Source organism: Labrus mixtus, chromosome 4 (genome assembly GCF_963584025.1).
Source record: "Labrus mixtus chromosome 4, fLabMix1.1, whole genome shotgun sequence".
In the NCBI taxonomy this organism is placed as follows: Eukaryota; Metazoa; Chordata; class Actinopteri; order Labriformes; family Labridae; genus Labrus; species Labrus mixtus.
In genome coordinates this window covers 1,514,076-1,526,575 of record NC_083615.1, presented here as the reverse complement: position 1 = coordinate 1,526,575, position 12,500 = coordinate 1,514,076, and the positions used below count along the sequence as shown (strand labels likewise).

The following is a 12,500-nucleotide window of genomic DNA, read 5'->3' as shown; positions in this document are numbered from 1 at the left end:
GTTGTTTTTTTGTAACACATGCACAAACATGGAGTTTAGCCTCTGTATGTTAGACCAGTGGTTCATAAAGTTGGTTAATGTTACCATGCTTTGCCTCATGGTCCAAAAAGTACCACCAGCTTTAATCTTTCACATTTCCAATATCATATATGCAAGTTTTTGCTCCCCTGTCCTCGTCATACATTAATTAATGAGACAAGAGACAAACAAATAATAATAATTTTCCAATTTAAATAAAAGCAACTTTTTATTTAGATTTCCTTACACATCTAAAATCCAAAGATATAGCTCATTTAATTTGGAGGAAATCAATTCCACATTTTTGTTGTTATAATTAAAAAAACAGTCTGCAAATATACATGGCATCTCCTGGCTTTTATTCTGAGTGATTCACTGTGGTATATAACAAGCTGTTCAGGAAATTAATGTATTGAATTTAACTTTTAATATATTGAATGAAGTCTGAATATATTGAATGAAACTTTGAATATATAGAATGAAGTCTGAATATATGGAATGAAACTTTGAATATATTGAATGAAACTTTGAATATATTGAATGAAACTTTGAATATATTGAATGAAACTTTGAATATATGGGATGAAACTTTGAATATATGGAATGAAGTCTGAATATATGGAATGAAACTTTGAATATATGGAATGAAACTTTGAATATATGGAATGAAGTCTGAATATATGGAATGAAACTTTGAATATATTGAATGAAACTTTGAATATATGGGATGAAACTTTGAATATATTGAATGAAACTTTGAATATATGGAATGAAACTTTGAATATATGGAATGAAACTTTGAATATATGGGATGAAACTTTGAATATATTGAATGAAGTCTCAATATATTGAATGAAACTTTGAATATATTGAATGAAACTTTGAATATATGGGATGAAACTTTGAATATATTGAATGAAACTTTGAATATATTGAATGAAACTTTGAATATATGGGATGAAACTTTGAATATATTGAATGAAGTCTCAATATATTGAATGAAACTTTGAATATATGGAATGAATCTTTGAATATATTGAATGAAACTTTGACTTCATTCCATATATTCAAAGTTTTATTCAATATATTAATTTCCTAAACGGCTTGCCATAGTGGTATAATATAAATATTTATATATACAGTGGGTACGGAAAGTATTCAGACCCCTTTACATTTTTCACTCTTCAAATGGCTGTTTCATTTCAGCCATTTGCTAAAATCAAAAAAGTTAATTTTATTTCTCATTAATGTACACTCAGCACCCCATCTTGACAGAAAAAAACAGAAATGTAGAAATTTTTGCAAATTTATTAAAAAAGAAAAACTGAAATATCACATGGTCATAAGTATTCAGACCCTTTGCTGTGACACTCATATTTAACTCACATGCTGTCCATTTCTTCTGATCCTCCTTGAGATGGTTCTGCTCCTTCATTGGAGTCCAGCTGTGTTTAATTAAACTGATTGGACTTGATTAGGAAAGGCACACACCTGTCTATATAAGACCTTACAGCTCACAGTGCATGTCAGAGCAAATGAGAATCATGAGGTCGAAGGAACTGCCCAAGGAGCTCAGAGACAGAATTGTGGCAAGGCACAGATCTGGCCAAGGTTACAAAAGAATTTCTGCAGCACTCAAGGTTCCTAAGAGCACAGTGGCCTCCATAATCCTTAAATGGAAGAAGTTTGGGACGACCAGAACTCTTCCTTGACCTGGCCGTCCAGCCAAACTGAGCAATCATGGGAGAAGAGCCTTGGTGAGAGAGGTAAAGAAGAACCCAAAGATCACTGTGGCTGAGCTCCAGAGATGCAGTAGGGAGATGGGAGAAAGTTCCACAAAGTCAACTATCACTGCAGCCCTCCACCAGTCGGGGCTTTATGGCAGAGTGGCCCGACGGAAGCCTCTCCTCAGTGCAAGACATATGAAAGCCCGCATAGAGTTTGCCAAAAAACACATGAAGGACTCCCAGACTATGAGAAAGAAGATTCTCTGGTCTGATGAGACCAAGATTGAACTTTTTGGCTTTAATTCTAAGCGGTATGTGTGGAGAAAACCAGGCACTGCTCATCACCTGCCCAATACAATCCCAACAGTGAAACATGGTGGTGGCAGCATCATGCTATGGGGGTGTTTTTCAGCTGCAGGGACAGGACGACTGGTTGCAATTGAAGGAAAGATGAATGCGGCCAAGTACAGAGATATCCTGGAAGAAAACCTCTTCCAGAGTGCTCAGGACCTCAGACTGGGCCGAAGGTTCACCTTCCAACAAGACAATGACCCTAAGCACACAGCTAAAATAACAAAGGAGTGGCTTCGGAACGACTCTGTGACCATTCTTGACTGGCCCAGCCAGAGCCCTGACCTAAACCCAATTGAGCATCTCTGGAGAGACCTGAAAATGGCTGTCCACCAACGTTGATCATCCAACCTGACAGAACTGGAGAGGATCTGCAAGGAAGAATGGCAGAGGATCCCCAAATCCAGGTGTGAAAAACTTGTAGCATCATTCCCAAGAAGACTCATGGCTGTACTAGCTCAAAAGGGTGCTTCTACTCAATACTGAGCAAAGGGTCTGAATACTTATGACCATGTGATATTTCAGTTTTTCTTTTTTAATAAATTTGCAAAAATTTCTACATTTCTGTTTTTTTTTCTGTCAAGATGGGGTGCTGAGTGTACATTAATGAGAATAAAATGAACTTTTTTGATTTTAGCAAATGGCTGCAATGAAACAAAGAGTGAAAAATGTAAAGGGGTCTGAATACTTTCCGTACCCACTGTATATATATATATATATATATATATATATGGTTTAAAAGGAAAAAAGTTTAGGAGACACTGCCACACTTTCATAATCATCCATCACCACCGGCCCCATTATTGCTATCCTAGCATTTGCTTCAAAATGAATATAAAAAACCATTCAAAGGGCTTGTCTGGTTTTCTCATGGCTGTGTGCTGAATTAGTAGAAAAGACTGTAAAACTTCACAACAAATAAGATTAAATAATTATGTTGACTATTGAGCTTGCCTTGAGTTTTTCTTTATCTCATTTTGCTTTCAACTCTCTGCAGGTCCCCTTCCAACCACTAAGATCTCAATAAATACAAATATGTCATCACTAAAGCACAGGGACGTACAAACATGTACTTTTGCCCTCACAGATATGTCCCAAGTAAAATGTAGTAGCTCAAGTACAATTAGGTTGAATTATTACGCTGTAAAAAGAGATCATTGAAACTCTTATGTTGAATGTGTGTGTATATATGTCGGAGCAAATTGTGCATAAAATTGCATAATGCACAGCTGGTTAGCAATTAGCTAAGCTTACAGCCGTAGGCGTTTATCTTAATGGGTCTTTAGTTTAACACTCTCAGTCACTGTATACGGTTATAAGCAGCAGGAGTTGTCATGCATTATTTATAACACCTGCCCTATTAACAAATAGCCCCGTGACTTTATCATCAATGTTTACATGATGTTTGCAGGTTTGTACGTTTCTGCTTCCCACCTGACGCCGTAATGATATCCAGCCTGCTCAGTTTGTCCGCCACAGCACCCACATAACTCCCCCCTAAGTGACTTACCAGAGGAGGGTGCTCCAGTGCATCAGTGTTATCTGGCATAATACTAGAGCGGTTTCATCAGATTTACCCTGGTTGATGATGAGTAAGATCACATGAATGTAATTAACTGAGCTCCATGTTCAATGAATGGGCGTGTGCCTGTCCCTGACTGTGATGACAGGAGTCACACGAGTCACTGTGCCGGTTGGAACAGCAGGGCTGAGTCCTGTTAATTTTACAGTGTGTTAAATTACATATCGACCCTGCCGAGCCAGCACACAGCTACATTACCATGCCTATCCATCTAAAATTGGAGTTTAGCCAGAGGGGCTGCTGCCCATTTATAGAAGAAAAAAAATATTGCACTAGTGTGACAGACACAAGGGAGGATGTATGGAAATGACAATACAAGGACGTCAGTTTTGTGTGAACACATTTATTCTATTTTAGCCACAGATTCATATTTAAATGGCTTTTTAAATAAAATTTTAAAAAGTTTTCTACACTCAATTGCGCACTTCAGTTATTCGCTTTTGAATTGTTACATTATTATATAATCTTTTTTTTTTTTAACTGTCTCCTAACTATTTTTATAAATATTCTCCTGGCTTAAAGCATGGTCATTCTGATGTGGTTGTTTGACAAAGTATGTTTTTACTTCTTTCTGTACACGTCAACGATTCCCAGACAAAACGCTCTAAACTTTTATTAAATCATAAAGTCTAAAACTGTACATCCACACTTATGCCCACCAGACAGGTGCTCTCGGTTTCATTGGTCAGGACAGGTCTTCATCTCATTGTTAACTGTTCCAGACACCAACATAGTCTCCAAACGTGTTTTCATTTCCACACACTAGATGCACTTGTAGTTCGGGCACCTTTGAAGCTAAGGCTCTGTCCAGATAAGAGAAGTCTCAAGTGAGAATACATGAGAAACTGAAGACATATACAAACATATACAAAATGAGTTTATCAGTTTAAAACAGTTCATGAAGCATAAAGGGACATATTAAGACACATTTAATAATTCTTCACCCGTTGAAACATGAATCTGTGTTGACATCGGGTCATATATGTAGAAATGTGAAATACATTTTGAAGTTGGTGCCTTCTTGGCCGAGAAAAGACATAAAGTGTCTTTTTGGCTCATGTGGATGAAAGACACCAAATCCCAGAATGCACAGCACCGCAGGCCACTCCCTATATTTATATTTTTTTGCCATTATCACTTCTCTCCATAGAGCCTGTTAGCAAAGCTTCCAAACAATATGGCGGACGTTAAGTTTGGATTCTGGGAGTGAGTTCCCACCCACTGATCTGTGATTGGTCTGTAGCTTCAGTGGTCGAAAATATGAGGAACTAGCGTTGTAGTTTCACCCCGCTAACCGCAACAGCTTCCAGTGATTTTGCGTCACTGGAAGCTCCTTTACAGACTCAGAAATACAAAGATTTCTCATCTCAGAGGAAAATGAGGGCGGGATGCACGAACATTCAAAAATACTACCAGGTTTCTAATGATACAAAGATTAATGCAGATGGGTGAAGTATTCCTTTAACAATCACAACTAGTAGAGATCAAACTTATATTCAACATAGCAACATATTGCTCTTAAAAAACCTGTTTACACTGAAAATCAAACAGTAAACATTCTTTCATTCTTATTCTGTGATTTGTTTTAAGACAGGAGCTGTTTAATTTAATAAACTGATAAAAGTGAAATAAAAACCAAGATATTTTTGTGGACCTCATTGAAGGTTAGTTGTTATTGATATTCCAAAGATGAGTTAATTAAAATTTCCTCTGAGCCACAAGCTTTGTGTTTTTTTTGTGTGTGAATCCCGTCTGTTCTACTTTAACGTCAGCTCTTTTGTTCACACAACATTTGTCAGGGGGGAAAGCGTCGCACCTAAATCCCAAATGCAAATAATTACACTTATTCCCTTGCTGTTATTACAGTCTCGTTGGCCAGCAGTCTCTTCCTGTACAACATCAGCAGTTAAAAGAGTGATCATATCCATGTGTGACTCATTTCAGCCTTTCGTAACCCAATTACGAGACATGCATTTCATTTATACCGACATTACTCTCTAACCTCTATAATCTTATGTAAGGTGGGTTGTGGAAAGCACACTGCCTCTGTCAGAGTCATTCTTAATCAGCCCCCCGTCCTTACAGACATGTTTCTTTTGGAGTTGATCAAAGAGGTGACTTGTTAAGCAGCCTCCGGCAACATCTGTCGCACCGCACAGCCCATTGATAATTACATTACACTTAATATTCTGCTTTTTGAAAACCAAATCATGTTCAAAATTGTATCAAGTTTTGTTCTTTTAGTCATTTTAATTAATTTTGAAGTAATTTAGTCCTGCCTCTGCAGCAACGTGTCTGCCATTTTATTTAGTTTCCTTTCTTCAGCATCCACACTTATATTTGTTTAGATAGATAGATAGATAGATAGATAGATAGATTTATTTTAGTTTATTGATCCCGAGGGAAATTTAAAGCATCCAGTAGCAGGTTACAAAGACGTACATGACATGAAACATTTGTTACAAATTAACCACAAAACCGACCCCCCCCCCCTCCCATACATATATATTAACCTGAAAAACCTTTAAAGAATACCCCTAGATGAATCAATTTTTTTTAGCAATGTTTAAAAAGAAGAATATTATCAAAAAACAGACAATATAACAGTCAGTGCAAACATTAAAGGTGCGATTTAGATTTAAATAATTGAGGTAATCATTAAAGTGTCCAACTACATGCTGACTCTTGGGACAGCTGTGCAGATGGGAAATGGAAAAAGGAAGATTTAGTCCAAGAGTCACTGTGTGCTTTCCCCCTGCCATAACCGTGAGGTGTTGTACAGACGTATGGCCAGGGGGACAAAAGAGTTGTTGAGTCTGTCTGTGGAGCAGGATTGTGACCGCGGTCTGCTTAGGCAAATGTAACTCTAAATCTGAGCAGAGTTGATATGTCACTTTAGGTGCACTTTATCTGATGTGAAATTTAAAATCCTGCCTACACTGGTACACAAACACCATCACACCTGACTTATGCTCTATAAACCACTTTTCTATAACAGAGAGGCCAATTAGGAAACCTGGCACCCACAAGAGCTCCGTCCATCACTGTGTGTGTGTGTGTGTGTGTGTGTGTGTATGTGTGTATGTGTGTTTATATTTGTTTGCATGTGTAAGTGTATGTTGTTTCATATGGAAAAAAAAATCACACACTTCTGTCATTGAAGTCAAACATATATCTCTCTGTTGTTATTCAGGACAGCTGTGCACGAGTTCTGCTGTTCAGAGGGGCGAATAAAGAGATAAAGAACTACAACAGCCAGACCGCCTTTCAGGTTTGTGTGGAACCACTGCATGCAACTCTGCGGACTATTACGGTGTTCATCTTTGACATGATAGAGCTTAATCGATTGAATCACAGTGCCCCCCCACCCCCACCCCGACACACACACACACACACACACACACACACACACACACACACACACACACACACACACACACACACACACACACACACACACACACACACATGCGGGCACACTGGCTTAACCTTGCTGTCTGTGTTTAAATGCCAGCCTTTCTGGATGATGAACTCTGTGTGAAATCAACACTGTCACACACTTCTGTTTAGATCACAGTTAATTAGTTTGTACACGAGGCAGGCTGCTCCGCACAGTTGCCAGAACATTGCCACATATAACGATTTTACACATCTGCCAGAACACAGGCCAGAGAAAAAGTATTTTTTTATTGTCATCGTTTTTTTTCCCCCTTATTGACTTAAATGTTATTGTGTATTTGTCGTCACTTACCGGTATGCTGTTTCTCTTCCCTCTTCACATGTCTTTCTCCAGGTGGCTATAATAGCAGGAAACTTTGATCTGGCTGAAATCGTGAAGGTCCACAAACCATCAGATGTTGGTACGTTGACAGCAGCTGTAGTGAATCACCTACAGGAGCCTTCATTATGTCATAGATTTATCTGTAACATCAGGAGAAAAGTAGATTTCCTGGTTGGGTGGTTGAGTGTCATTGTAGGTTATATTCAGGTGTGGGAAAACGAAAGAGAGGAGATGAAATGTGGGCACAGATGTAGAAAAAAGGTTTCAGGATTTTGATTGCATCCCTGCTGAGTTGAGGAGATGTTCTGTGACATGATCACAAATGGAAACTCTGCCATCTAGTGTGCACTGAATGTAACATCCTGCTTTTTAACCTTTTTTCAATGGTGAATCCATTTAACAACACACAGGTTAAAATAAAAATCACATTGAATGTATTGCAGTGTAAATTTTTATACACTTCACATAATTAGTGTGGGGGGAAATATATTTCTTTCTTTAACCCATTTTTTTTTTTCAATATGTCTTTTACTTTCCAGTTTCACAAGATGAGATAAAATGGGATATACTGTATTGTCCCTAAGGGGAAATTTGTCTTTGACTCTGTCCTGCAGTCACAAGCGAATTAAAAAATACATAAATACAGATCATACAAAACATGTCACAATTCAAAATATACTTAAAAACACCTTCCTGCAGCTGTGACATATTCACATATATCACAGCCCCTTGGCACTTCCTACATTCCCTCATATTCAGAATATTATTGGACATCGACACAGCGGTTCAGTTTAGTCTGAGAGACCCTGAATCTTCTCCCAGAAGGTGAAAAGCTGAAACTCAGAGTGAAGAATGTGGGTCGGATAAGACCCACATTTTCTGCGCCTGTCTAACAACAGACTCTTCATAGAGTGTTTGGAGGGGTGGGTGTTGACTTTTATAGCAAGTCTGCACCACACAAGTTATCTGTGATTTCAACTGAACAGACCAGTGACCATGAACCATACCATATTCCAAATTCTATTTAATCTTACCAGGAAAATTAATTGAAATAAAAATATAAAAAGAGTTAAAAGTTACAGTGCAGAGTTAAAGTTTAAAATCTTATTAAAATTGTTTATTAAAAGGCAGCTGTAAACAGGTGTGTCTTCAACCTCCATTTCAGCAGACCTGCAGTTTTCTGGGAGTGTAAAACAGTAACATGATTTTCTGTTGAAGTCCATAGACTCTTATTCTGTGTAAAAAAGTACATAGACTGTTGCATTCTGGAGCAGAGACTCTCAGCATGAGTCCTCCAGCTGAGTGTGTTGTCAATATGAACCCTGTGCTCCTTGAAAGAGCAGACCTTTAATATCAGTATTGAAGTTGGTAAACAGCTTTTTCTTATGACACCTTACATGGTTCTTAATGTGTTTATTGAACAATTTGATCTCTAATAAAACTGAAAAAGACACTTTTCTGATTTTAATATTTAATCTCCAAGGTTTTGCATCAGTAATAAATATATCATTAGATCCTTTCATAAAAGTCTGTATAGTTTATTGCTTGATTAACACACCAAATTGTATGTAATCATAGCCTACTGTCAAAGATGTGTAACCTAATAAGAAGCTTTATTCAGAGTGACCTGGAGATTTGTGGATTTGTCACTTTAAAGGATTCAGCTCCTTCTCCTTGTTACGGCAGCTTCATGTGAAAAAGTGAATTATTTAAGAGATGATTTTTTTAGGACAGCTTGTGTCTCCTTCTTCTCCTCAGTGCCTTTCAGGGAGACCCCGTCCTACACCAACCGTCGACGTGTGATGACCGGCCCCCTGCCCTCGCCACGATCCCTGCTCCGCTCTGCGAGTGACAACAATCTGAACGGGGACCACGATCACATCCACGGTCAGCTCCCCAGAGAAAGCCGCGGCCGTCAGGGTCACTCCCCTGTTCCCTCGCTGCGAAGCCTGCCAGCTTTTGGGCAGCAGCACAGCAGCCTCGGAGAGGTGAGATGGAGACAATGATTCTGTGAGAGTGTATATATTACTTACTGTCCTTTTATTTATGCTCTTTATTTATGCTCTTATCTTAACTCCTCTTATGTTTTAACTTGGTCATTTCTTATCTTACTTTGTCTATTTATGGTTTATATTTATATTTACTTTTTATTTTTATTTATTTATTTTTTGTTGATAATTGATTCACTTGTTTCTATTTCTTTTTCTGCTCTTACCTTCTTATTGCTGTTCTCTTTTGATTTTCTTTCAGCTCTTTTAGTTTCTTACATCTTTTTAAATCTTTGGTTCCTCTTGGTCTCAGCTCGTGTTGTTGGGTTCTTGTGTTTCCTGGGTTCTTATCATGGTTCTTGTGATGGTTCTTATGATGGTTCTTGTGATGGTTCTTGTGATGGTTCTTGTGATGGTTCTTGTGATGGTCGGGTTATATATGTCTGTTGGGTATCGTGCACTTTGGGTTCTTTTCTGTTTAATTGTATTTCATTATTTTTAGTATTTTACATTTGTTATGTTCTTGCTGTTGTTTCTGTTCTTCTGTGTTTGGTTTAGTTTGTTCTTGTTTTTGCTGTTTGTCAAAGCACTTTGTAAACCTGTGTTTTTAAAAGGTGCTATATAAATAAAGTTATTATTATTATTATTATTATTAATTGTTAAAGGGAAGAAACAATGACAGAAGATAAGATTGACATGCCAACATTAAAGCAGTGTCTTAATAGTCTCATCTTAGACACAGCTTAATTTGTGTCCAGATGTTCCAGCCGCAGTGTTTTTAAACGTGCACATCATAATACTTCTCTCTTATTCTGCTTTTGTGTCAGAGTCGACATGGAGATATCCATGACAGCAGTCTCCAGAGTACGGGCAGCTCCAGATCCTCCCATTCCCGTTCCCCTTCACTACATCACTTGCATGAAGAGGAAAAGCCAGTTCCCAGAAGATCCCACAGCTATGGCTACCCTCACGGACACAGCCATCGTGGAAGACTCAGGTTTGTTTTATTACTTTTCCACCTTAAAATAGTTGCAATACGCCCTGTTTTAGCTCCCTATCCACAAAAGAGTTTGCGCTAATGATATAATAACTTTATTTATATAGCACCTTTTAAAAACACAGGTTTACAAAGTGCTTTGACAAACAGCAAAAACAAGAACAAACTAAACCAAACACAGAAGAACAGAAACAACAGCAAGAACATAACAAATACTAAATACTAAAAATAATTAAATACAATTCAACAGAAAAGAACCCAAAGTGCACGATACCCAACAGACATATATAACCCGACTATTACAAGAACCATTATAAGAACCCAGGAAACACAAGAACCATCATAAGAACCATCACAAGAACCCAGGAAACACAGTAACCCAACAACACGAGCTGAGACCAAGAGGACCAAAGATTTAAAAAGATGTAAGAAACTAAAAGAGCTGAAAGAAAATCAAAAGATAACATCAATAAGAAGGTAAGAGCAGTAAAAGAAATAGAAACAAGTGGTTAAAGGATCAACAAAAAATGAAACAATAATATTAATAAAAATAAAAAGTACATATAAAACATAAATAGACAAAGTAAGTAAGATAAGAAGTAGACATGTGTACACATAAAAGCAAGTCTGTAAAAGTACGTTTTAAAAAGGGATTTAAAAGAATTGAGGGAATCTGCGAGTCTATATGCCGGCACTCACATGGATCTCAATGACGGTAAATTTGCACATGAAGGGGGAAAATTTGCACTGTTTTTTGGGAATATGCCCTAATTTACATGGATGCAAATGAGACACACTCTCTGCTTGACAGTGGAGTTTGCGTGCATTTCACCTTTTGCGTGTGCTTTGTGGATTCCGCACTATTTCTATTTCTCTCCTTTGCACAGGTTTTAGCGCCCCGCAAATCTTCCCTAACCAAATTTCTACACATTGTTGTTTTTTAACCGAAGCTGGTTAAGAGCAAGCAAAATCTTCAATACAAAAAAAAGTCTTCTCCCTGTTCCTTATTATTCATGTGTAACAGCCTAACATTCAGTTTTGGCAGCTATTATCTCTAAATAGATTATCTGTAATTGGTTTTGTTATTAATCACCTACTTTGATATTTAAACAAGAACTCAAAAAGCAAATAGCACCGCGTGATGTTGTTGTATCGCTTATTACTCATCAGTCTGCATTCAGCTTTTTTTCCCCCCCATCTGCTATAGCCTGCTACTGGTGATAAACATGACATAACATTAATCAGTGCAAAATCTTTTTTTTATTTACTCAAACATCAATTCCAGGCTATATATAAACATCCCTTATCTGTCAAAACTTTACTACCAATCTCCCAGTGAAGTGATGTATATTGCACAAACTGGGAATCTGAAAATGCATGTAAATAAAATGAAGCTGGATATATGGTGGCTGACTGAAACACTGATCAGGATGAGACCTGTTATGATTGCACCATGTGTAAATGTTGTGCCACCTGTGCTCCTCTCAGAGTGTGAGGACAGTTTTCCATTGAGTGGTGTGTTTCTGTTACAGACAGCAACTCGATTGGTTGATTTTATTGTTTTTAGTTATGTGTAATGCACACATCCTTAATGAGAGTTCATACACTCTGTACATAAGAAACACTTTACTCTTAATCTCCTGAGAATCACAGAGTAACCTATTTAGAAAAAATAAATGACATATTACTCAAATAAAATACAGATTTTCAACTCATTGGACCAGATATTTTTATGTAAAAGGCAGATTTTTTTTCTTAGGAGAACAAAGGGTAAATCAAATAATAATAGTGTTCATTTTTGTGTTTGTTAATGCATAATGTGTATATAAAAGCACTTGCAGAAGGAATATAGGCATGGTTGTTTGCACAGCTCAGTGACATACAGATGAGAAAGAGGCTAATAATGATCACCATGGGGACCAATTGAAGGCTGTGAATGTGTGCTGTGAGAGACTGAGAGACAGACTCCGAAATTAGAGCTATGAGTAATGTCATTGGACCCGACTTCTCGGTTCAAAACAGCTTGTCACTCAATTGATACATAAATCCACAGATG

At 37.5% G+C, this 12,500-nt stretch overlaps 1 protein-coding gene across 1 annotated transcript in view; it reads left to right on the top strand.

The window, feature by feature from the left end:
- shank3a (SH3 and multiple ankyrin repeat domains 3a) overlaps positions 1-12,500 on the top strand; it is a 171,773-nt gene that overhangs the window by 76,389 nt on the left and 82,884 nt on the right. The window contains exons 8-11 of the mRNA XM_061036999.1: positions 6,872-6,949; positions 7,472-7,538; positions 9,218-9,447; positions 10,275-10,444. Of these exons, the coding sequence (XP_060892982.1) occupies positions 6,872-6,949; positions 7,472-7,538; positions 9,218-9,447; positions 10,275-10,444 (545 nt within the window). The remainder of the gene's footprint in view (positions 1-6,871; positions 6,950-7,471; positions 7,539-9,217; positions 9,448-10,274; positions 10,445-12,500) is intronic.